This window comes from Galeopterus variegatus, unplaced genomic scaffold (assembly GCF_000696425.1).
Source record: "Galeopterus variegatus unplaced genomic scaffold, G_variegatus-3.0.2 Scaffold972, whole genome shotgun sequence".
In the NCBI taxonomy this organism is placed as follows: domain Eukaryota; kingdom Metazoa; phylum Chordata; class Mammalia; order Dermoptera; family Cynocephalidae; genus Galeopterus; species Galeopterus variegatus.
The window spans coordinates 310,222-333,313 of record NW_007727083.1 but is presented as its reverse complement, the minus strand read 5'-3'; the positions used below and the strand labels follow the sequence as shown (position 1 = coordinate 333,313).

General features: G+C 43.0%; 1 protein-coding gene across 1 annotated transcript in view; it reads right to left on the bottom strand.

Annotated features, from left to right (window-relative positions):
* The window catches only part of MB21D2 (Mab-21 domain containing 2), a 126,470-nt gene extending 103,393 nt beyond the window's left edge, over nt 1-23,077 (bottom strand). The window contains exon 1 of the mRNA XM_008573923.1: nt 22,800-23,077. Coding sequence (XP_008572145.1) covers nt 22,800-23,010 — 211 coding nt within the window. The 5' untranslated portion in view covers nt 23,011-23,077. The remainder of the gene's footprint in view (nt 1-22,799) is intronic.
* Between the last annotated feature and the right edge of the window lie 15 nt (nt 23,078-23,092).

Sequence of the window (23,092 nt, the reverse complement as noted above, 5' to 3'; positions counted from 1 at the left end):
GGAATAGGGTACTTAAAGGCAGCAAGCAAGTCTTTGCAAGGGGAGAAGCCAGCAAAGCTTTATTTAGATTGCTTATCTGGGGAACAGAAGGTCACCAACACTGCTGCTCTGTTATGGAGAAAAGTCTCCCCACCGCTTTGCACCCTAGCACCAGGCATCTCAATTCATTTAGTGGTAACCTCCAAAGTAGAGGGCAGTCAAAAATGGAAGGACCCAGAAATCAGGTTTGTTCCTTTGAGGCCAGCCTCGTACATCTAAACTCATTAAATAACAATGAAAAATTACTGCCCTGACAGATTCTGCTCCTAAATCTATTAAGTAATGACTAAATCAAAGAAACATGTCCAGTGGTCAAAGTCCAGAGGCCCAGCCAAGACTTGGAAATCATTAACAAACTGTAATAAGGTTAAATGAGCAAAACATATTGAAAAGTCTAGTAAATTCCACCTGATAAAGAGATAAAATTCATTTAAGGATGCACACTCCTAAACAATCATCACATCTCTGAAGAACCAAAACAAGAATACCCATAAAAAATCTTGTCCACAAAAAACAGTTTTATGGTCACCAGGTTAACTTATCCAAATCTTCTGTCCTCAGAGACTACTCTGTTATCTGTTAGACCACGAGTGCCCAAAGGACAGGGATTATACTGATGATTCTGGAGCTGTCACCACATGATCACACAGCTCCCATTCATTGAGCTTGCTGAGTGTGAGGCAAGCACTGAGCAGTCTGTACGAATTCTCTCCCTTAAAATATTTTGTCTTTACTCACTAAATCCCCCCCCTTTTAGAAATGATTTTTTCCTAAAATGTTAATGCTTGCTTCTTTCAGCAGGGATGTTGTAGAAGAAAAGGCACCACCTTCTCTGTCCTGTGAACTCCAGGTCCAAAGTATCCAAAATCTAGGGGAGCGGCTCAAACCTGCCCCTCACTGTTCACACAGGCATGACAGGGAGCCAGCACTGCGAGGAGCATGAGAGAAACCACACATGTCCCCACCTCCAGCAGGCATGTCATCCCATGGAAAAGTCACCAGGCAGAAAAATGTAAATGAATATATTTATTATTTACTCAGACACACACACACATTCCATTCTGGGCAGGCAGAAGGAATGTTTCTGACAAAAGGGTTAAGGACGTCTCCATCCAGATAGTTTCGGGGCTGGGCCTTGAAAGACAGGTACTTATAGTACATGAAGAAGGGAAAACACAAACTGAGGCACTGAAGCATGTGAGAACCGAGAGCAGAGAGTAGCTTGGAATGGCTGGAATGCAGAGACCTCTGGGGCTCCTGGGAAAAAAGAATGCAATGGATAGGTTATTCTGAGAGGTGCCTTAGCTCTGAATCTCTAATTTTGCACTTAAAATTAATTTTTACTTAGTAGGTGTTATTTTTCTAAACAGTCTCCTTGTGTCTAGCCTCAGAAGCATTTCTTTGAGGCTGTAGCCTGCAAGGAAATTAAAAGACATCTGCTCAGACCAGGCCCTATCTGCCCTGGCCCTAGAGTTTATCAGAGGATGATGAAGAAACCTGTCCATGTACAGTTTCCAGAGTCTTGTTCCAGGTACCTCAAGCCCAAGCCAAAACTGTCACCCAAAATACCTAACAGAGAAGCAAAAAGCCATGAATCCAGAGTACGAAGATGTAAGAAGTGTTTTGTGAATTATTTGCAAAGAATGCAACATAACAGTAAAATATTACAGGAAAAGTTTTTATCCACAATTAGAAATAACTCGTATTATTTCTAGAATAAATTTCTAATTAAATTAGAATTAAAATTCTAAAGAACTCCAAAAGAAAGAATTGAGGTCCTTTACAGCAACATCCAGGGAGTCAACAATCAGTTTAACAAAATAAAATAACAATAGTGTGTTGCTTAGTCAGTTAAGAACATTCCCCCCCGAACCCCTCCAAATCGAAGGGTAGACTTTGGAAATGCCTTCTGTGTGAAGGACAGATTTCAAGAAATTAGAAATGTCTATTGCTATTTCTAAAACTACAGCTAGCCAGAAAAACAATTCTTTTTGTTTTTATTTATTGCCAGACCTCACAGAAACAAGAACTAAGAACCTTTTCTTGACAGCCTTCTGGTGTTTCTGGAAAAAGACCTCCTTGGGACAGATAACTGAAGCATATTCCTGCCTCCCTCACAGGTTAGGTATGAGAATTAAACAGTACATAGAAGTAGCTCATTAATAATAGCATTATGTGCAAACAAACAAAAATTCTCATCATTGTGTGCATGTTCTATTTTCACGGATCACAGATGCCAGGGGAAATTCCCAATAGAAATGAAAGAACTAAGATTTTTTTCTGGTGTTTTCAACTCTGTATACTGAAGGAAATCATGATTTGAGTGACTCTTGGAAATTCAAGACCCCAGATAAACAAAGAGCTTAGACTTGTCCTTTAAAGAAAGCATGGCTTTTATACAGTGGCAGGCTTGGCTTTTAATGCCTGATGGGACATCATGACAAAAGGTAAACCTGAGCTCCCTGCAGGATAATTTTCTAGGTTTTGAAAAAGTCTGACACAATCTGTTCTGTAAGTGATGATTACAGAACAAAAACAAAAACCGTGCCTATAAAGTCAACAGTTGGCATACCATGCCTCTTTCTGACTGCACAGGTACAAACTCATAAATTCTGAAAGCCATGAAGCCAAGTGATTGTGCTATCTTGTAAAAACCTTTGAAACAAGCAAATTTCAGCAAAAATGATATATGCTGTGAGAATATGGCATTAAGTTAAAATAGCCATCCACACATCCTCCATGGCAAGAGATTGCTGAAGATATAAGATGTACATGCCTCTCAGGAGTCCCTAAATATCAGGTCTAAGTAGAGCAGTGGGGAGAGGGAGAAAGAATGATGACTTTAAATATTAATAACAAAAATTCAAAGATTGTCTTGAGTGGGGAAAAAATGATGGTGACATCTTCTATCCAAGTTGTTGTATTTTTAGAGGTCATTTTCATCATTTCTCAACATCTTATCTCAAAGAAAATGAATACCACTTAGGGGAAGATGAAAACAAAGATTTACTTAGAATACAAAACACACATCATCTTCTGACTTGCACAAAGTTCCTCTGGAAGCTTCTTGCTCAAATTAATCGGGTGAGCCATTTTATCTCAAACCAGTAGGAAAGGTCCTACCTTGATATTCCTAAACTCGCTTTCTTAGCTCCTCCTCAGAAGAGGCAACTCAATCTTGAACACAGACAAATACACACCTCCCCCGCACCCCCCACACCACCACACACCCACATCAGAAGGCCTCAGTGCCAGCAGCAGCTGTACACCCCAGGGCTGGTCCCTTTGACAACCACTCCCCTCTCTCTGGGCTTCACTTCGTGTCAGTAACAATGATGGCTGCCATTTTCCTTAAGTACCCACTACATGTCAGTCATTGTGCTAAGAATGTTTTATACTTAATTTAAGTCTCACAAACACACAGTGAATTGTTTCATGTCAAGGAAGTTAAGACTTACGGCCACAGTTGTACAAATAGGAAAAGGCAGAGCAGTGACTCAGACCATCAGACCAAGCCCTGTCCAACTCCCAAGTCCTTGCTCTTTGCTCTTTCTTCACCTCTATACAGCACTGGTAAAAAGAAGGTATTGAACCTGACTACTGCTAAGCGCTCTTCTAGATCTACCATCGTATTTCCAATAGTTCTCATCTCCACGTTCCAGAATTCCATACGTTTGAACTCATCTTGCTCCTGCCTAATCATCTGCCTGTGGCATGCCCTGGATAGGAAAGGGGAGGGGTCAGCAACTGAGGAATGGAAGCAGCATGAGGGGAGCTCTGGCACTTGTGCGAGGAGCCTTTGGCTTTGCTTTTATCCTTCCAGGGTTTCACACAAAGCTGGAGCCCTGCAGCCTCCTGTCACCTGCCTGCCGGCACACTTGCCAGCCCTCTATTCCCTTCAGCCAAGAACAGAGATCATCCCCCAGACTGCATTCAGGAGAAAGTCTTAGAAAACAGCCTGTCACTAGAAACTGTAAGCTGTTTAACACGCTGACACTCTGCATGATGTGTTATATATATTAGTGCAATATAGTCTCAAAAACCTCCACATTTATTTATTCACTTATCCAACATATATATTGGGAACCTTCTCTACGCCAGGCACTGTACTGGGTGCTGGGAGATAACATGAGCCACATTTATATACATATAGAGAAGGTTCGGGGAGATTAAATAGCTTGTTGAACCAGGTACAAAGTGGCAGAGGGCAAAGATTCAAAAAGTCTGTTGTAAGCTTAAAATGATATCAGGTGATAAGGCTCTCAAAAGGTCTCCAATAACTTATTGGCTCAATACCCAACCACATGAAAAGTGCATTCACATACATTACCTCATTTAACTCATCAAATCTATGGCTTATTTTCTAGAAACTATTATTTCCTTATATTCCCAAATGCTGGGTAGTTTTAAAAAAGTAATTTTATCAAAAGTAGGTCTAAGCACATCACCTTTTAACTTTTGGTGAGTCACAGACCTTCAAGTTCATAGAGCCCCTCTTCTCTTGCATAACAGATTAAACCTAACCTGCCCATCTGTGCAAAAAGTACCATGAGAGCAAGTCACCTCACAAAGAGCAAATATTCTATTACCCAACTAAGCCTATTTCTTAAGGCACCAACGTCAATTCACCATATGTTACTGAATTTCTTCTCTGTACCAACACTTATTTTTCTATCTTACATAAAGTATACACTCCTAGGGACCTCAGTCTGGTAGTTAGGTGGGGGAAGAAGAAAGGAGACAAGGAGAAAATTAAAGATCATTTCCAGTCTAAAGGGAGTAGTCTGGTGCCAGTATGATGATCAGCAAACCCCATATTGCCACAATTTCTCATGAGAAACCATAAATCCAGATTTTTATGTGGTCACCTAAATTTTTAGACGTTGCAAGCTAATTCAATAGTATTTGTTTTTAATACAATAAGGGCCAAACAAGATAGGGCTGCCAGCCAAATTCAGGCTGCAGACAGCTGATTTATAACATCTAGACAATGAGTGTCATAGAAGGTGGGCAAGAAAAACATCATCAGAGGCACTGACTTTGGCTGTTTCTGACCTGGTAAGAGAAAAGCAAAAGGGGTCACCTACAAATTCCCTGTGCAAGAGGGGAGCTGAGAGGAGTTCCCACGTGCAGAACATTGTCAAGAGCTTCCTCACAGGCGAGTGTGATGCCAAATAGGTTAACCGGGTGCTTGACACATAGTATACAGTCAAGAAATGTTAGTGCTTTATGATTATTATTGTTAGTAGGACAGGAAAGCTCACATGGGTGTGCCATACTAGTTGTGTAACCTTTGGCAAGCCACTTAACCTCCCTACCTCAGTTTCTTCATCTGTAAAATGTGCTGGCACAGACCAAGCTTCAATAAAAGTCAGCTGTCATTATTGCCATAGAGGTGATGGGAAGCCCTTCCCAAAGTAAACTGTGATAAAGGAGAAAAGAAAAACTCTAAGAGCTAACAAGCCAAAAGTTATAACAAATTATTTTCAGACAGATGAATTTGATTTTTAAGCCTATTATTTAACTTATATGCACCTTAAGTGCTTCATTTGTAGAACAGGGAAAAACAAAACTATTTACTTCATAGGGTTTGGGAGTAAAAGCATTCTGTACGCTATAATGTGTCAAACAAATATGGCAATTGTAAGCCAGAATATTAAGTATAAAATTTCTATTCCACGAAACACACCCATGAAGACCATCCATGTGGAAGTGAAGCTCCCTGCTGTCCACTTCAGGAACTGAGCTAAATAACACTGCCCACTGCTCATATCTCTACATTCCATCCTCAGGCTCCCAAAGTGCTTTCACCCCAACTGGCTCACTGGTCCTCACATCCACCCACCAGTGACTGAACCTCCAGATAACTTCGTCCCTATTTCACAGATGAGGATTTAGAAACTGGGTCTCTGAACTCTCAACCTAAAGTTCATCTTCATGTATCACCATGCCTTCCTGTTGTAGCACATAAATGCTAGGGAGAAAAGCTGGGGAAAAAAATCTTAATTTAGGACTCTGCTAAACTCTTTTTAATTTTCAGTCATTGCTTATTAATATAGCCAGGACAGGCAGACTCAAGGCTAATATTATAGCAATTGCAAAGCAGAACGAAGCTCTATAATTACCCTAATGTTTCTAATAGAGTTACACATGGGCAAAGAATTATGTACAGAGGGGAGAAAATTGTATTAGACACCTCTGAACCTCTGAAATTGTATTACTTAGAACCTTGGCAAATGAGCAGTAAGCATTTAAAGATGATTAAGATGAATTTCCCATTTGGTGTCCTACTTAATTTGCACAACAATATTTGGCTGTCACCTTCAATGTAAACTGCTCAGGGCCTTCTTGGTGCCTTCCACGGTGCAGTTACACTCCGCTGAGCTGGCAGCCCAGAGCTTTCGTGCCACCAAGAGCAGCAGTGGCTGGGTTACGTACCTCCCAACAGGGGCTGAGGCTCCCCTGTAGCTTAATGAGTCACCTTCTGAAAGCCACAGAAGGGGATCTGCAATTCCTCGTGTGGCATGTGACATGATGTCATGACTTCTTCAAATGGGAACAGAAACTGCTCTCCAGACATTCCCCAGAAAAAATAAATCACTGCCCCCAAATCATGCACTACAGCAGATCTGCACATCTCACCCAGAATTTCAAAAGGACAGCTATTGGTCATAAGTTTTAATATCAATAAGAGAGATGACTCTACTTGTGGAGCCCTGAAATCACAGACTGGGAAGGGAAGTCCAGTTTCCTCATTTTACAGATAGGGAAAGTGACAGCTAGAGAGGGGAAGTGACTTGATGAAGATGACACAGTAAATGACAGAAGGTCACAAATGTCCCATGATTTTCTGGGAACACACCGTGTTTCCTGAAACACTTAGGGAATGTCCTTAACAATTCTTAGCACTGCTGAGGCAGGCTTCATGGCCCATTTCTTGGGATCCAGCCCAGCCATCCCCGTGCCCAAGCACATCCCCTCCACCCCACCCCTCTCCAAGGCTTGGTTTTCTCTCCTTTTTCTCTCCTCTTCCCATTCTACACCCTGTCCAGGCTCTCTTCTCTATGAACGGCATTTGAGCAGAGCATTTTGCCCAGCCCTCTACTCTACCTGCCTTCCCCTAAAGACCAGCACATGCACTGTCTTCATCTTGGAGGTCTTTGCTTTTCATCACAACAGGGAGGAAACAGGTAACTGGAGCAACAAACCCTAGAATATTTAAAAGCTGCCAGAATCTTACAAACTTTTTGCCCATGGTCCATAACCTATAGTCTCATTTTTTTTTTTTCAGAAAGAGCAATTAGTCCTACCACTTCTGTTCCCGAAACTGGCGCTGAAGCTCCACCCGTCCACCCTCCCCCACTCTATAAGAAGCTTTTTCCTCCTCCCCACCCAGCACCCCATCCTTCCAGCTCCCACCTGGGCAACAGGAGCCAGCATTCTAACCAGGGTGCACCCATTTCACAGCACAGCTATTGCTAAGAAGATTCCCTTTATGCTTTCTCTCTCCTAACCACAACACAAAAAGGTAAGATTGATAAGAAGGATAAGCATGGTAAGAAATCTCTTGTCCTGACTTCTCAGAGCACATTCTCAAGCTCTTCTCTGTCTCTCTAAGAAGATTCTTTTGGTGTCCAGCTCATCATCAACCCCTTATTCTCCAGTGCTCTCCACACAACCCACCACTCATCAAGTTCTACAGAGGCAGGAAACGAGGGGGACGGGGGTGGGGGCTGCTAGGGGATCTCTCATGGTCCTCACTTCTAAAGAGACCTGAAGGAGCAAATCTTTTCTTAATACCTTTACTTCTGGTCCACTGCCCACTTTCTCCACTTCACCAGCAGGTGTCCAACTTCCATCACCACCTAAATCCTCAAGAGGCTTAGGGTAATCTAAACTCCATATGCAGACTTTTAAGTGGGAGGTAGTTCTACACTCTCCCACGCCCAAACACATACCCCTATCATCTCCAAGTTAGCCCTCCCCTAAATTATCTCCCTCTCTTCTTTTTTGAGTAAAATTTACTAGCATATGCATGAGATTTAAAACCTCAGCTTTACTTCAATTACTATAATCCAGCAAGGAAAGAGGATTTCAATCCATGCAGCCAATCACTGTGGAGTGAGGGGGTGGGGGACTCTGTTCCCCTTCTGAAGGCCCCTTGGACTGGGTTTACAGAGCAGCTGGAATAAGCATACTGCTTGGCCAATCCTATACTTTTTGAAGTGTCCAGGAAACTTTATATTAAAGGCAAAAGAAGTTTCTTTTAGTTTTCTAGAAAATTGAGCTGTTGTTTATTTACAAAACTTAAAAAAAATCATGAGGTGCCCCATTCTACCTACTCAAGCAACTGTTGAGCCAAAATGTTCGCACGAAGAATCACGCTAGGCCTTTATTCAGACAGCTTTATGCTACTTCTCTGTTCACGGGCTGACACCCTATTCCTATTTAGAGAGAAGGGAAAAAAAGATTTTCAGCCAAAACGTGGAAGGGAAGGGCAGTTTCATGTACTGCGTGGCTCATTTAACATACTGTACATGCACTAAGTTAATATTTAAAACAACCCTATGAAATTATCATTCTCTTCAAAATCTTTAAAAACTAAAATAGGCTATAAAATTAAAAGGTGAAACATGCTCTTTTATCCCTGTTTTATTGACAAGGAAACTAATGCTGAGAAACAATAGATTGCCCAAGGTCACACATCTATCCCACAAGGGATTCAGGTCTGGCTGACTCCAAAGTCCACATTTTTTTCTTTCCACTACATCACTCAGCTTCCTTCGTGTTTATTTCCTCTTGTGTGGCACAGATGCCTACCCTCCTTCCAGATCCAGAAGGACAAAAGCATGAGTATTGTTCATCTCAAGCAGTGAATCCAAACACAGAACCACAAGTTTCGCCTACAAGAACATTGCTGTTGGAAGCTGAATCTCCAAGCTAGCCCAGTATCCTGTTAGCATTTTTAAACTAGCAACACCACAATAATTACCACAATTGGCTAGTTACTAAGTAACTCAACATGTAATAATCTAGCTACAACTCTTTGCTATTCAGAGGAAAGTTCCAATTTTGGGTCATCTTGGGTGTCACTGCAGGAGCTTGCTTATGGCTGCAGGACCCCTAGAAGGAGCAGAGGACATGGGACAAAGGAGTAGAGTTGTCTCCAGATATGACTGGGGTAGAAACGGTAGGGGAGGGAAAGTGAGGGAGAACACACAGCTCCCTTCTCATATTTCTGAAATGAACCATCAAGGTGCAATGATAAATAAATTCCTCCATTGAGAGGAAAAGATATAAGGAAACAAGTTGGGGAAATTAAAAACAAACAACTTCTGTCATAGTAAACAATTTTCCCTTAGTGGAACAACCACTCTGTGGGATCCAGGAAGTAGTTATCACAAGGTGGTGACAGATGACAAAACTGAGGCTCAGAGAGGTTGCAAAGCTTATTCAATGTCACCAAGCTAGTCACTAACAGTGGGAAGACAAGGACCCAGGTTTCCTGACTCCTGGCCCAGGGCTCTTTATGCCCACAAGCCTCTGCAGAGATGGGCAGAAGACCTCACTAACTCAGGGGTTAGGTCGTCAGGCCTCGAGCTCCCATTCTAGCAGTGACTTGCTATACAACCACAGAGATATGTGAGGACTGTGACAGAAGGAAGAAAACGTGGCACTTCCAAAGGCGGCAGGTGCTATTCAGTATCAGGTGATTATGGCCATATAGGAAAGTTGGAAAATTTATTTTGTGAAAATTTCCCAGCTTTTAAATGTTTGCTCCAAATTTTTAAACACAGCATGCTGGACAAGGCAAACACATATATAAGGGAAACTGAGCCCCCAGGCAACCAGTCCTAAATCTAATGTATGTAAATGTTAAGGGCCAATGCAAATAGCTGCTTCCTAACTGAGTGACCATGGGAGAGTGGAGTTACTGTTCTATTAATCCATATGCCCACCAAGTATTATCTCTCATCCATGTATACTATTTTTCAAATATATGTAAATACTATTAAGATAAAATTCAAAGTAATGTACATGGCTAACAAAATTCACAGTAGGGTTCTATAACTATTTGTTTTTTCCCAATGAACTGATAGCAGAAATATAACTACTACCATTTAAATCCTCATAAATTTTTAATTGAAGAAAAAGTAGTTCATATTTAGAAAAGATTGGGAATGATGGGATTAGATACTTTCTAAAGGCTTCATTTTTATAATTCCATGATTATATGCTTTAGAGAGACGGGAGACTGGGAAAAAATGGCAAGTCTTTCTTACTGAGGTATATTCTTAAAACTGAGTACACACTTAGCCACTTAAGAGCCTCATCATGAACTGTTTACCACCCAACTGCTCAAGTTCAAGAATGAAAGCAAAATAGCCAACAATAGCAGCAATATTTATTGAACCCCTCCCAAATATTTATTGAACTCTTTTTCAGACAAATAAAAAAAGACAGACAAAAACAGGTACATGAAAGGCCATGACAGAGCTTTAATGGCAGTGGGTAATATCACACATCAATCAAATAATTGCAATTTCATAACTGATCAGTGCAAATAAGAAACCTTATGTGATGTGAAGCTGGAATGCCAGTTGAGGAGAATCTGACCTGTTCAGGTTAGCCTGAAAGTCATCCTCAAGAAGTGATGACTTGAGCTGAGATCTGATGGATCAGTAGCAATTAATGATGTGTGCGTACGTGTGGTGAGTGGGGCATTCCAGAAAAGGGCATCGGTGGGTGGGGACATGGTATTTTCAAAGAAGTAAAAGACCACTGCAGCTAAAATGAGAGAGTGAGGGCATCTGAGGTTTGAGTTTGAGGTTGAAGAGGCCACAAAAAACAGAGCACTGAGGCCTTCTAATCTGTTCAGAATATTTGGGTTTTTACCTTAACATATAGCACAATGTCAGTACCTCACACGGTGCTTATCTCATAGCACGTACACAAGAAATGCACAGTAACAGTGAAGTGGTTGCAGAAGATGAAGCTAGAGACGTGCATAGGAGCTAAGTCTCCAAAGGCCTTGTAAAGCAGGCTAAGAAGTTTGAACTTTGTATGAAGAATGATGAGCTGCCCCTGTAGGGTTTAGGCATACTTCAAAGATGACTCTGCATGGAGAATGGACTGAAAGGATGCAAGGCTAGAAGCAGAAAACCCCGTGAGGAAACTACTAAAGCAATCCATGAGACAGATGGTAGTAGCCTAGAGTGGTGACAGTGGAAATAAAAAGAAGAAAACAAAATCCAAAGAAGGAGACAGCATTCTGTTTCCTTTTCAGCTTTGGTGTTGGAGGATGAGGGAGGAGCCGAGGATGGCTGCCAAGCGCCTGTTCTGGGCACCTTGGTGAATGATAGTGTTGCTGATGGAGAAGGAGCAGAAGCACAGACAGATTCACTTTGGACATTCAATTTATGGCACCTTGAATCATCCAAGTGGAATTATCAAAGAGGCAGTCGAGAGGTCTGAGCTGGGACACAGGCTTGGGAGACAGCAGCACAGAGACAGAAAATGGCACCGTAAGACAGATCAGAGAAAGTGTTGAGGGAGAAGAGACAGAAGCAGTCACCAAGGATTGGACAAAGAATACAAGTCCATCCTTCACATGGAGATGGGAAAAGGGAGAAAACCAAGAATATGTTGCCATGGAAGCCAAGGGAAGAAAGAGTTTACAGGAGAGAATGGCCGACACTGTCAAGCTGGAGAAGGAATGTCAAGTCCCAGCACCATGTTCTGGCTTGGTTGGTTGGTTGTTGATTGGTTGGCTGGTTGACTGGTTGGTTTTTCCTTTAGGGTATTGATCATAACCTCTAGTGTTTTTTAGGTATTTTTCATTGTCCATTTCTTCATAAGACAACATCAAAGCTTACTCCCCATTATATTCCTACTGCCCAGCAGAGGACTTGTTGCACAGAGGTTCTCCAAGGTCTCTGTTGAAGGAACATATGAAGAATGCAAGCACGAATGCTTTAGGAAAGAATTAGTATTGAAGGAGAAATTGCAGATGGAGGGGCAGCAGTAATGGTTCTCCTGGTCTCCTCAACCAGGAGAGGGTTGAGATGGCAGAGAGGATGGAACCAGGGTTGGATGGTCTGGGAAGACACAAAGATACTCAATAGGATTATTTCCCATCAATCTTCTTCCCCAAGAACTAGAGACTATAAAATTCTCTCTCATGAGTTTCTACATTGTCCAGATGCTCTCACTACTCCAGGATGCTTCCATTCCCATTAAGATTTTGCTGTCAGAATACGATGAGGAAGTATGTTCAGAATGAGGCTTCTCTGTGGATTCCAATTCCAATCCTCTGCATCATGAGCACTGGGATCTCAAGAAGTTATTTCATCCCATGACTGATTTTGTAGCATAATGCCAATGTGCTTCAATGCTTTAAGACAAGTCAATGTACCAACATCTGCTCTTACAAAATGGGGAAGTTGGTCAGGGTTATTTACATTAACAAATAATTAGCCACTTTTCAAAAAGAATCACTTATAGCCTACAGAGAAGATCCTTAGTGCCCATAAAACCCAATTCAATTTATAAATTTTGATTTCAAAGCAAATTCTTAAAAATACATTTGGCATCTGCTTTTCACTGAAAAAAAGGTCTGCTCCCCATTACTCCCACAATGATAGACTACATTAACTATGTCCTAATTAAATGTTCTAAATCTGGAATGAAACCCATTGGGGGGGGGAGAAAGAAAAAAGCCCACATCTTCATAAGACTGCCCTAATTTACTTAGTGGCAAGGGCGCAGATGACCTTATACAGCCTTAAATCAATCAATTAGCTAGGACAAACCTTCTTTCAAAATGAGGCATCTGTGAATAGGATGGAGTTTCATACAAAGGACTTTTCAATAAACAAAAACCGCAAGCATCAAAAGAATGTTTGTCCTGAGGGCTGCCAAAGAAGGCCAATGATAGAATGAAAACACTCTGGACCAGGAGCCATAACCTATTAGCAACTGGCTTCCAGGTCAGCAACACCTCTATCTTCTCCACTCTGCCACTATCCCCTCACTTCCACTTGCCCACTCAGTGTTTGCACCACCCCACATGTGTGTACCTGCAACTATGCAGAGCCTGGCATAGTCAGTTTGGGAAGATGCAAGGAGAAAAGGAGCCAGACTGGCCAGCCTGGAGTCTAGCCTTTATCACTAGCTTGAGCAAGTGGTTTCACAGCTTAAGTTTCCTTACCTGTAAAGTTGGGATGGTAACAGTATTCTCCCAAAAGGACTGTTGTGGGGATTAAATGGGTTAATGATCATAAAGCTGTGGAACAATGACTGGCAGACAGTGCAGTTTCCCAATTTCATTATTATCACCACCACCTTGAGCAAGTCACTGTTCACTGCGGGGCTGAGGTTCGTTATCTATAAAATGATCTCAGGAAGATCTCCACTGGCTTAACTCATCTATAATTCTTTGAATCCTATTACAACTCTCTAAAACCTCCTAACAGTCTCAGCTCTAAGACGAGCAACGGGGAGTATAGGTAGTGCTGGTTCCCCTTCACGTCCCAAGGAGGTCTACCAGCCCATGCAGCTTCAGCTGCTCCCAAACACAGGCCGGTCCCTGGGGACCAGCCGGCCAGCCTTCCTTATCACAGACACAGATTGATCAGAGATCAATATATTCATTATGACACTCAAAGCTGTGGAAATAGCACAGGTGCAAGAAAAAACACACTTCAGAGGAAAGAAAACAGAGAGACAAGGAATAGTCAAAAGACGAATGCAAACACGACAGACCAAAAATAGACTCTGCCCATGAGGTTATTTATTTAGCATCCTTCCCCTAACAGCAATTAGGAGAACTCTGAACTGCAAGACAGCTTTGTAGTAGGGGAAATGTTCTCTTCCTTGAAGCACAGCCCTCTCCAAGTGACTTCCCTTCTTCTTCAAAGCCAAGCAGAGTCTCCCTGGGGAGCAAATGCTATGGAGTTAACTGTCTCAGGTGCAAACACCTTTCTCAGGAAGCAGTTCCTCGTCCAACATTTACTTAACCTCCACTCTGCCCAAAAGTAAAACTCGTGGTCAGGATGCTCAAGTCCCCTTTCCTTTCTGGCTCTCAGTTTCCATGCCTGTATAATGGAGGAGGGAATATGTCAGACCACATAATGTCCAAGTTTCCTAGCAGCATTAAAATTGGAGGATTTTGTCAATGATTTTCACCCTGCATGGGAAAAGGTGGGTTTTTTAATTTTGTTTTTTGAAATGAGTATTTTTTTTTCTAAGTTTCTTAAAGGGTGGTCCCTGAACCAGCAGCAGTTGCATCACCTGGAAACTCATTAGAAATGCAAATTCTCAGGCTCCATCCCACACCTACAAAACCAGAAACTCTGGAAGTGGGGCCTGAAAATCTGTTTTAACAAGCAGGTGACTGATACACACTGAAGTTCAGAAACCACTGCAGTGGAGAAACTGGCAGGTGCTGAGGAGCAGAGACCCCTGGTTGACAAGAGGGGCAAGAGGCAATGACCATTCACCATTGTACCCCCATTCCCTGGTATCCCTGACACTGACAACCAACCGGCACTTATAGAGGTACCCACAACACTCATTTTCCTTGCCATGAAGTCCTTGGGGACCCCTTGGCTCCCCACCTCTGATCTAGATGGACCACCTCTCCTCCTCTTGAGCACCATATGCCAGTAGAGTGTGTTGCTCCAAATCAGAAACAGCTTGTATGAAAGCAGGCTGAGCACACCAAGGGCACGGTGGAAAGAACAAACTGTTGAGTTTCCTTTATTAATCACAACACAAGCCGCACAAGCAGCTGCTATTAAGAACAGCTGCAGCTGCTAAGACGGTGATCTTGAAGCAGCCTAGAAAAGTGCTTACAAATTGAATATCGACAGGCTTCGTTCTTCCTCCTGCTCCTCAGCGCCTCTCGCGAGACCAAAAATCATCCTCCTACTACACCCTGGGACAAGGTGGGACAGGGTAGAGGAGGTTTTCAGAACGATAATAATACAAAGAATTGGGGTGAGCTTCAAATAACTTGAGTTTGATCCCACCTCAGTCATTTAGTGACCTTGAGTAAGTTACTTAACTTCTCTTGGTCATTGCTTCTTCCAGTGTTAAAATAGATACAAAAATACCAACTTCACAGAGTTTTTGTGAGGAGTAAATCAAATGAGATTATGTATATGAAAGCACTCTGTAAACTGTGGAGAACTAGACAAAACTAAAGGCTTATTATCATCCCCTGAAAGCTGCAGTTTGACCCAGGAACTACTAATGTGGGACTGTTTCTATCCTAGGGCTGTCAGAGGTGAAATCAGACAATCACAGGGCTACAGAGGGCCTCTTGAGGACCTGGAGTCCAACCTTCTCCATTCCCCCTACTCTACCCCCCATCCCTGAATACTACAGACAAGAGACTAGCCAAAGGGTGGTCCCACCTGGAAAACCTCCACTTACAGGAAGCTTACTCTATTCCAAGGCAGGCAACCCATTCCATCATAGGCCTAATCTGAACATAGACCATTCCTCCTTGCAGAGGCCAAATCAGACCTGCTATAATTTAAGCAGCCTTGAAAGGTGCTTTCAAGTTCATCCCCTACCTCAGGGTCTGTATACCCGCTGTTCTGTTTACCTGGAATACGCTCCCATTCAGTCTTCAGAAAGTGGGCTCCTCCTCCTTCCATTTCAAATGTCTCTGCTTCAGAGAAGCCTTCTCTACTCCTCTTCACTCCATCCTGCCCAGTTATCCACCATCATAATATTCTGTGTTGTTTTTCTTTTATAGCACACATCCCTTTATATTTGCATGTTTAATCTTGTTAAATCCTCCAGAAAACAGAAGCTTTATGGAGGTAGTGATCTTGCTTCTCTTATTCACTCTATGCACTTACATAGAAATTGCACCACCATAATTATAGTAGCACATGGTAAGCATGCCAACATATGCTGAATGAATTTGTGAATTAATGAATGAATGCTTCAGCAATGAATGAACACCATTCTATGACATTGTAGACATTCAAATACTAGTTAGAAGAAACAAAAACCTAAACAACACTTATACTACCTCACACTACTGACTTGATTCAACTCACAAACAGTAATCAAGTCTTCTTGTGTTGAGAAAAACATTTAATAACTAAATAAACTGCACAATTCTCCATGCCAGTTTTATTCATAGCAGTACTGTCCCTAGTTATCCGTTTATCTTGTACAGAAGAAATTCATGAAAAGGCACTTAAGTAGATGAAAAACAGATAGCCGTTTCCTAGAGACAGGGCCTCACAGAATGGTATAATTATGAACTGCCCTTAAAGAGATCACTCAGCTGGCAAGAACTAACCCAGGTCCGTTGTAAACACTGTCCCTGACCCCATGAACCAGTGGGCAAGGCCTAACAAGCAGACCTGGAGAATGCTTGTCTATAGGGCTGGTACTTACCAATCCACTCTCAGTTAGACTTATCCTCTATATACCCTCTGCTCCTCAGGGGATCACAAAAGTCCAGAGGGGAATGAAACCTGCTACTCTTGCCTTGTCCGAGAATACAGAATCACCACAGCAACAGGAAAGAGGTCTGAGGGTAGAAAAGCCGGTAAGCTCTTTGCAGGTGGTGTACTGCAGCGGCAGACACTTGATATCTGGGTTGAGTCTTGTTCCACCACTTATTCTGTGGCCTGGAAGTAAGTCACATCACCTCCCAGAGTCTCAGTACCTCTGGCTGTAAATGGGGGTTAATAGTTCTTACACAACCTTTCTTAAAGGCTTGTCCTAAGGATAATACCATACCAGGTGTGAATATGTATTGTAATTTATAAAGCGTTGTGTAGAGGCAAATTATTAGTATTGATGGCAAATAATACTAGTTTATAATAATAGAGAATGTTACACAGTAAATACCAGAGCTGGTACCAGAACCCAGAAGTTTCTCTCTTTTATACTGCACAAATGCTGTCAGATTCAGAATTAAATGCACCTGAACACATAAAGTAGGTATAATTAGCCCCAACTTACATATTCAGAAACTGAGGCTCAGAGCTCATTAAGTGACTTTCCCAAAGTCACATAGCAAGTAACTAGAGAAGTCACAGCTAGAATCTGGATCTTCTGGCCCTCCAGAGCACAGAATGTTATCATTGTTAAAGGAAAGGGCTTGGTATCAGCCTAACCTTGGTTAAATCTCTGTCACTTACTTGCTGGTAAACTTGGGCAAATTCCCCAATTCTTCCAATCCTAGGATTCCCTGTAGTTCTTTATCTCAGTGGATAATGTTGATGATTAAATATAAAGCCCTATGACAACCTCTGACAGAGTAAACACTCTTATCTCAGACACTGTACCGCCCTGCCTCTGTCCCACATGAAAGGACCTCCAGTATTACTTGCCAGGAGCCAGCACATACATTTATCCATCAGGCTCAGCAGCCTGGTTCTAGTCCTGAGAGTCAACCAGAATCATGCCCATTATGTTTAGAAGCAGTTCTAGTGGTCAGAGAATGCACGGCATCAGGTCTAACACAGGACAGGATGTTGATGTGCTGATCAGCCAGTTTGAGGGTTTCTAGGGATCTGATTCAACAGATCTGAAATGGGAACAGAGATTCTGAGTTGTTAAAAAGCTCCCCAGGAGGGCCTAAAGGGTTAACAGTCAGTGACAAGTATTCAGTTTGACAAGAGGGAATCTAATATTTCTGTGAATACAGAAGGGGCTCAGCCCAATCGTGAGCAACGCCTGATCCAATGGGTGGCACAACAAGCAGTCATGGGAAGACCCAGGACTGTCAAGGGACTGCTCTGTCAAGGATGAAGGGAAGTAACTGCCCAAAACCAGAAAGGGAGAATTGAAAACAATCCAAACTAGGGCAGAAATAAATGTTTAGAAAGACCCCCTGCCCTAGATGCATAACATTTCAGAGCTGGAACAAACTTCAGAGATTATCTTGTCCATTATACAGATACAGCACATTAGTGAGTGCAACTTTAAGGAACATACCAAGCACTTGGAGGCCCACATAGGAGGCCCACTGGGTGAATTCATTAAGAGAAAAGTGACATTCAAACACTGGAAAGATAAGGCTTCAAAACAGCCTGCTCTTGAGAGGTAGAAAGTGCTTAAAAATATGACAGATCCAGAAGCCCTCAGAAGCACCATACCATGAGTTTAGAACTTGGAAGTGGCCACGTGCTATTTACTGGCCTGGGGAGACAGCAGCCAGCAAACTATTCTAGAGTTGGTGGGCAAAGGAAAAGGGGAAGAGGTCTCCAAAAGTCTTTATGGGCTTCTCTAAGATTTTGCTCACTATTTTAGCCTTAGAACCCTGCATACTGCCTAGGTAACAGTATTAAATGCATTAAGTACCTATTTAATGACAAAAAAAAGAAAGGAAGAGAAAAAGGGACAGAAAAGAGACAGGCAGATAAAGAAACCATCTCTGTTCCTATAGGCTAAGCAGGCTACTGAGTGTAGTATTCCCCAGGAAGTGGGTCCTTTTGGTTGCCTGACCCAAGAGCGATGGGAACTGATTGCTGCTAGCACAGTGAAAGGAGCATGAACTTCTGAGTCAGAAACACCTGGGTTCAAACTCAAGCTTTGCAGTATCTTGGCACAAGTACTTGGCCTCTTTGAGCCTCCATGTTTCATCTTTAAAAAGGGGTAATATCACTTACTTCAACTCTAAAACAGGCATGATGACACTTATCCTTACAGAGTTGTCAAAAGATTAAATGAACTACTGGATTTATGCAAAGTAGCTAGTACCATGGTCAGCACATAGTATGAACTTAAAAAATGGCAATTCATGTTGGGATTAATCATGCCCTCTACAGCTAGAGCCCATTTCCTCCTAGGCTGCCCCTACCTGCACTCCATAGTTCTTTCTGATGCCAAGCTGCAGAAATAATTCCAGTTTCCATTCACTAGATTTTCTAATAAACCACATTTCTTTAAGTAAATAAAATCATGTATACATCCCTTGTCAGTTAGCAAAGTAATTTCACATTCAAATATTACCATTCTGAAACAATGCATTACTGTTATCCACGTTCAATAAATGGAAAAACTAAGACTACACAGATAGCAAAAGGCAGAATGGGACTGCAACTACAGATTTTAGCATTTTATTTATAATGACCATGATTTTCTCAATCAAAAATTCAATAAAAAATAATACGGTAATCTTATTACAGAATAAAATACTTGATCTCAGACTGCTTCAGAAATCACTTTGAATGCTACTTATATTATGCTAATACTTACAGCTGAAATCAGAAACAAAATCGTGAAAGAACAAGTAATTTTTAAAACAAAGCCCCTCCTCTGGATTTCATGTATCTATTCTTTAGTCTCAAGTAGAAGAGGATCATGTCTTAGAGTAAGGCTGGCCTGAGTTTTAGTAACATCTCTACATTTATTAGCCATATGACCCTGGATGTTTCTTAACCCCAGTAAATTTCAAAGTCCTCATCTGTGTAATGGGAGAGCAATACCTACTCAAAATGCTGTGTAAAGTTCCTGGCCCTGATAAGGTGATCAGAAAATGATAGCTACTCTAATAACCATGCCATGGCACCAGCCTCTTGGTCTACAGGTTAAGTGACTGCTTATCTCCTTTCTGTCTTCTCCAGTTTCTTCCCTGTTCCATATCTGTTCAATGGGGACACAACTAGTCTCCATCCAACCTCACCAGGGAATGAAGATAACAAAAGAACTGGCAGAGACATTATACAAATACCAAATATTATTAAAACATTAATGAACTCTGGCAATTTCACTAAATTTTGATAAATGGTGTTTATTATGCACTGCCAGCCTCTCATACAATCTGGGCTCTCAAATATTAATTAGGTAATAATGGCAATCATTCTCCTAAAAGACCAAGGTATACAGAAATGAATGAGTCTAGATGATTCTACCTAACACCTGCCTCCAAAGGAATCAGAATCTCTGTACAAACAGAGAATATCAGGACAGATCACAGAGACCACAATGACCACAAATGGGCTCAGATCAACCTAACAACCTGTGTAGAACCCCGCTTTGAAAGGACAGTAGAGTGTCTTGGTGCTGACAGGTCATTGATTATGACAACTGTCTACTATTCCTTTGCTTTTCTGTGTAAAATTACCTCCAAACTAGACAAAATGAGAAGTGTCTGGGAAGCTGCGGGGCTTCAAGTCCAGGCTAACAATCATACAGAAAGAGAGTGGCTTGCTTCACAGCCCCTCTAACTGCCTGAAACCAGAAGCAGCATTATCCGCAGCTCCATTAAAGAGGCATGTACCAAATTCCTTGGCCATTTCATTGTGTGTGAGGGGATAATGTTTTTAAGCTGTGGACAGTCCTCGGGTGCAGCTCAAAGAGAAACAGAACAAAGCCAAGAGGACTTGCCCTCCACAACTCCCAGAAATGAGGGCCTGGTGCCACCTGAGTGACACCTCAACAAGCTGGGGGTCATTAAGACACCTCATCCTCATTTCATGAAAGATCCAAGGCTGTGACAAATGAAACAAAGTGTACAGAAAGATTTTGTTTTTTAAGCCAAAAGAAAATCTGCTCTAGAAAAAGTAAATCCACATGGGGACCCTTGCTGTCACCAAACCTTCACTTGTCTACAGAAGCTAGTGCCTCATTAAAGGAAAGCAAGGAACTCGCAAATGAATGCAGCACCATACACAGGCAAGCTCACTTCGCCATCTGCCTTCTAGTGTCCAGAGGGGCAAAAGGCTCAAATGACACTCTCCTGAATTTCCTCTCCTGTGGGTGGAAATGCCAAATTCCCAGGGGGCCAGAAAGACTTCTCTTGCAAGGTCAGCTGAGCAAAAAGGAATAGAAGCAAATCTAGTTTACCTGTCAATACAATGCCACCCATGACATTAAACACATGTATAAATTAAGCATCCTAGAATAATTCGCCCTTTATATTTGAATAAAGGCTTCAGTGTATCAGATGTGGGGTTAACACAGACATTCCTAATGAGCCAGGCACTTAAACTACTCCCTCCCTATATTCTCCCATATTCTAACCCATGACTATCTTGACTGGTTGTGACCTACTACCTTTTCCTAATGAATTGGCCTACGGAGGTGACATCAGAACTAAAGTGCGGGCTATAATAACACAATGGCAGACTTCCATTATTTAAGCCAAAGAGAAAGGCCATGATTAAGCAACTTAAATAACTGCCCTAAGCCTTCTGTGTGTGTCCACACCTTCCTGATAATCACTGTGTTGGTTTTCAGATCTAGAAGCTGTGTAAGCATTTTAAGCTTTCCTCTGAAAGCTCAATCCCACCAGGTTAGGATTAAAAAAAAAATTTTTTTTTTAATCCATCTAAATGGTTGAATGGTTGAATATCTCAGTAAAGAGCTTTTCAACCCCACACACAATCTTGGGGAGTGTGGAGCAAAGGGTAAAAACCAACCCCGCGCTTTAACATGTTTCACCCAACTTCACAAAGTGTTAATACCACCGGCAGACATAGGTTCAATTTCTATTACCCCCAATTTGGGCTGTAGGGAGGAAGAAAACCTAGAGGGAAGAAGATATCCCAGGATAGAACCAGCAACAACAGCCAGCTGAAACCCAAGTAGATTGCAAGAGGAAGGCAAAGCTCCGTCTTCCTCTGTGGTCAAAAGACCTTTTCCAGTCAAATTTTCCACTACCTGGAAAACTGGTTGAGCATATATTTGTAGAGCGCACACAGAGACACACATTAGAGCAGCGCTACACCGGAGCTCCAGATCTGCGGAATGTTAACGGCGGGGCCACGTACTGTATGACAGCCACGGTTACACGGGTACATCCTAGGCTCCCAGCAGCAGACACTCACCCTACAGCTCAGTAGCAATAATCCAACGGCAGGACACCTGGGGGAGGGGCTTGGTCTCCCAGGCTCGGCTCGATTATTTTTCTTTACACACCGTTCAATAATCTCTCAGAAGCCCTAGGTGAGGAGGTGGGAGGTGGGAGGAGGCGGCATGTTTTCTAACCCCCGACGTCTCCCGGGTTGGAAACTCTGGGCACCTCTCTCCGCCAGCGTTAGGACAATACACAAAGAGGAGGGGGCCGGCGCTCCTTGCGGTCAGAGCCCTGAGCCTGGTCATTTTCGAGCTGGGAATTAGGAATTCCGAGCTCAGCAAGAACCCTGGAGAAGCACCGGAAATGCTTCCGATCGCTTCAAAGGGAAGTCGATTTGCAAATCAAAGTTGCAGGAACTCCGGGAGCCCAGACTACTTCAGCGGGTTACTAGGGAACACCCAACAAGTTTGGCCACCGGGGGCTCGGCATGACAGCGCCGCGCCGCAAGACAAGAGAAGCAACTTGTCGCTCGGGCGCCGAGCCAGAGCTGTCTCCGCGCCCCAGCTGGGGAGAGGACCCGAGACCCGGCGCAGGTCCGAGCCTCCGAGGGGCCGAATCCCTCCACTGAAAGGCGCCCCTGGGTCTCACCTGGACCGCACCGCTTTCAGGGGCTTCCCCCAACAGTGCACTTCACCTGCCTACCGGCCCCCGGAGGCTGAGAAATTAACAAAAGAGCCAGCGAACCGGGGGAAAGGGGGGACCCGGTGCAAAGTATAGTAAGGAGAATAGGGAAGGCAGATCGGCTTGCCGCGCAGAAAGAAGAGAACAGAGACGGGTTATACCCCAGACACCCGGCTCTGGGAAGGAAACCGAGAAGGAAAGAGCTCGAGGAGGGGAAACGGGCTCTTTACTCCGCTTCCCATCACACGCGCACACACACGCGCACGCACGCACACCACACCTCCCCCTTTTCCCTCCTTACCCAGCATGGAAAAGATGAAATCCTTGGCTGTGTGAATCTCTAGCGCTCTCTGGTCGTCGTATTCCCGCTGGTCGTGCTTCGTAAATTCTTGGATGAGTTTGTTCAATTCCTCCACCCGAGCTCCCGACCTGAAATCCAGCTCCGGGAACGTAGGCTTGTTGTTACAGCCCAGAGAGGCTGCCTTGCTGGCGGTGGGAGCCGCCATCTTCATGCAAAACGCGCCGAGTAGCAGCTCCGCGGCCGCGGCAGCACCCACCCCCGCCCCCCACCCCGCCCCCCTGGGCCTCCTCCCC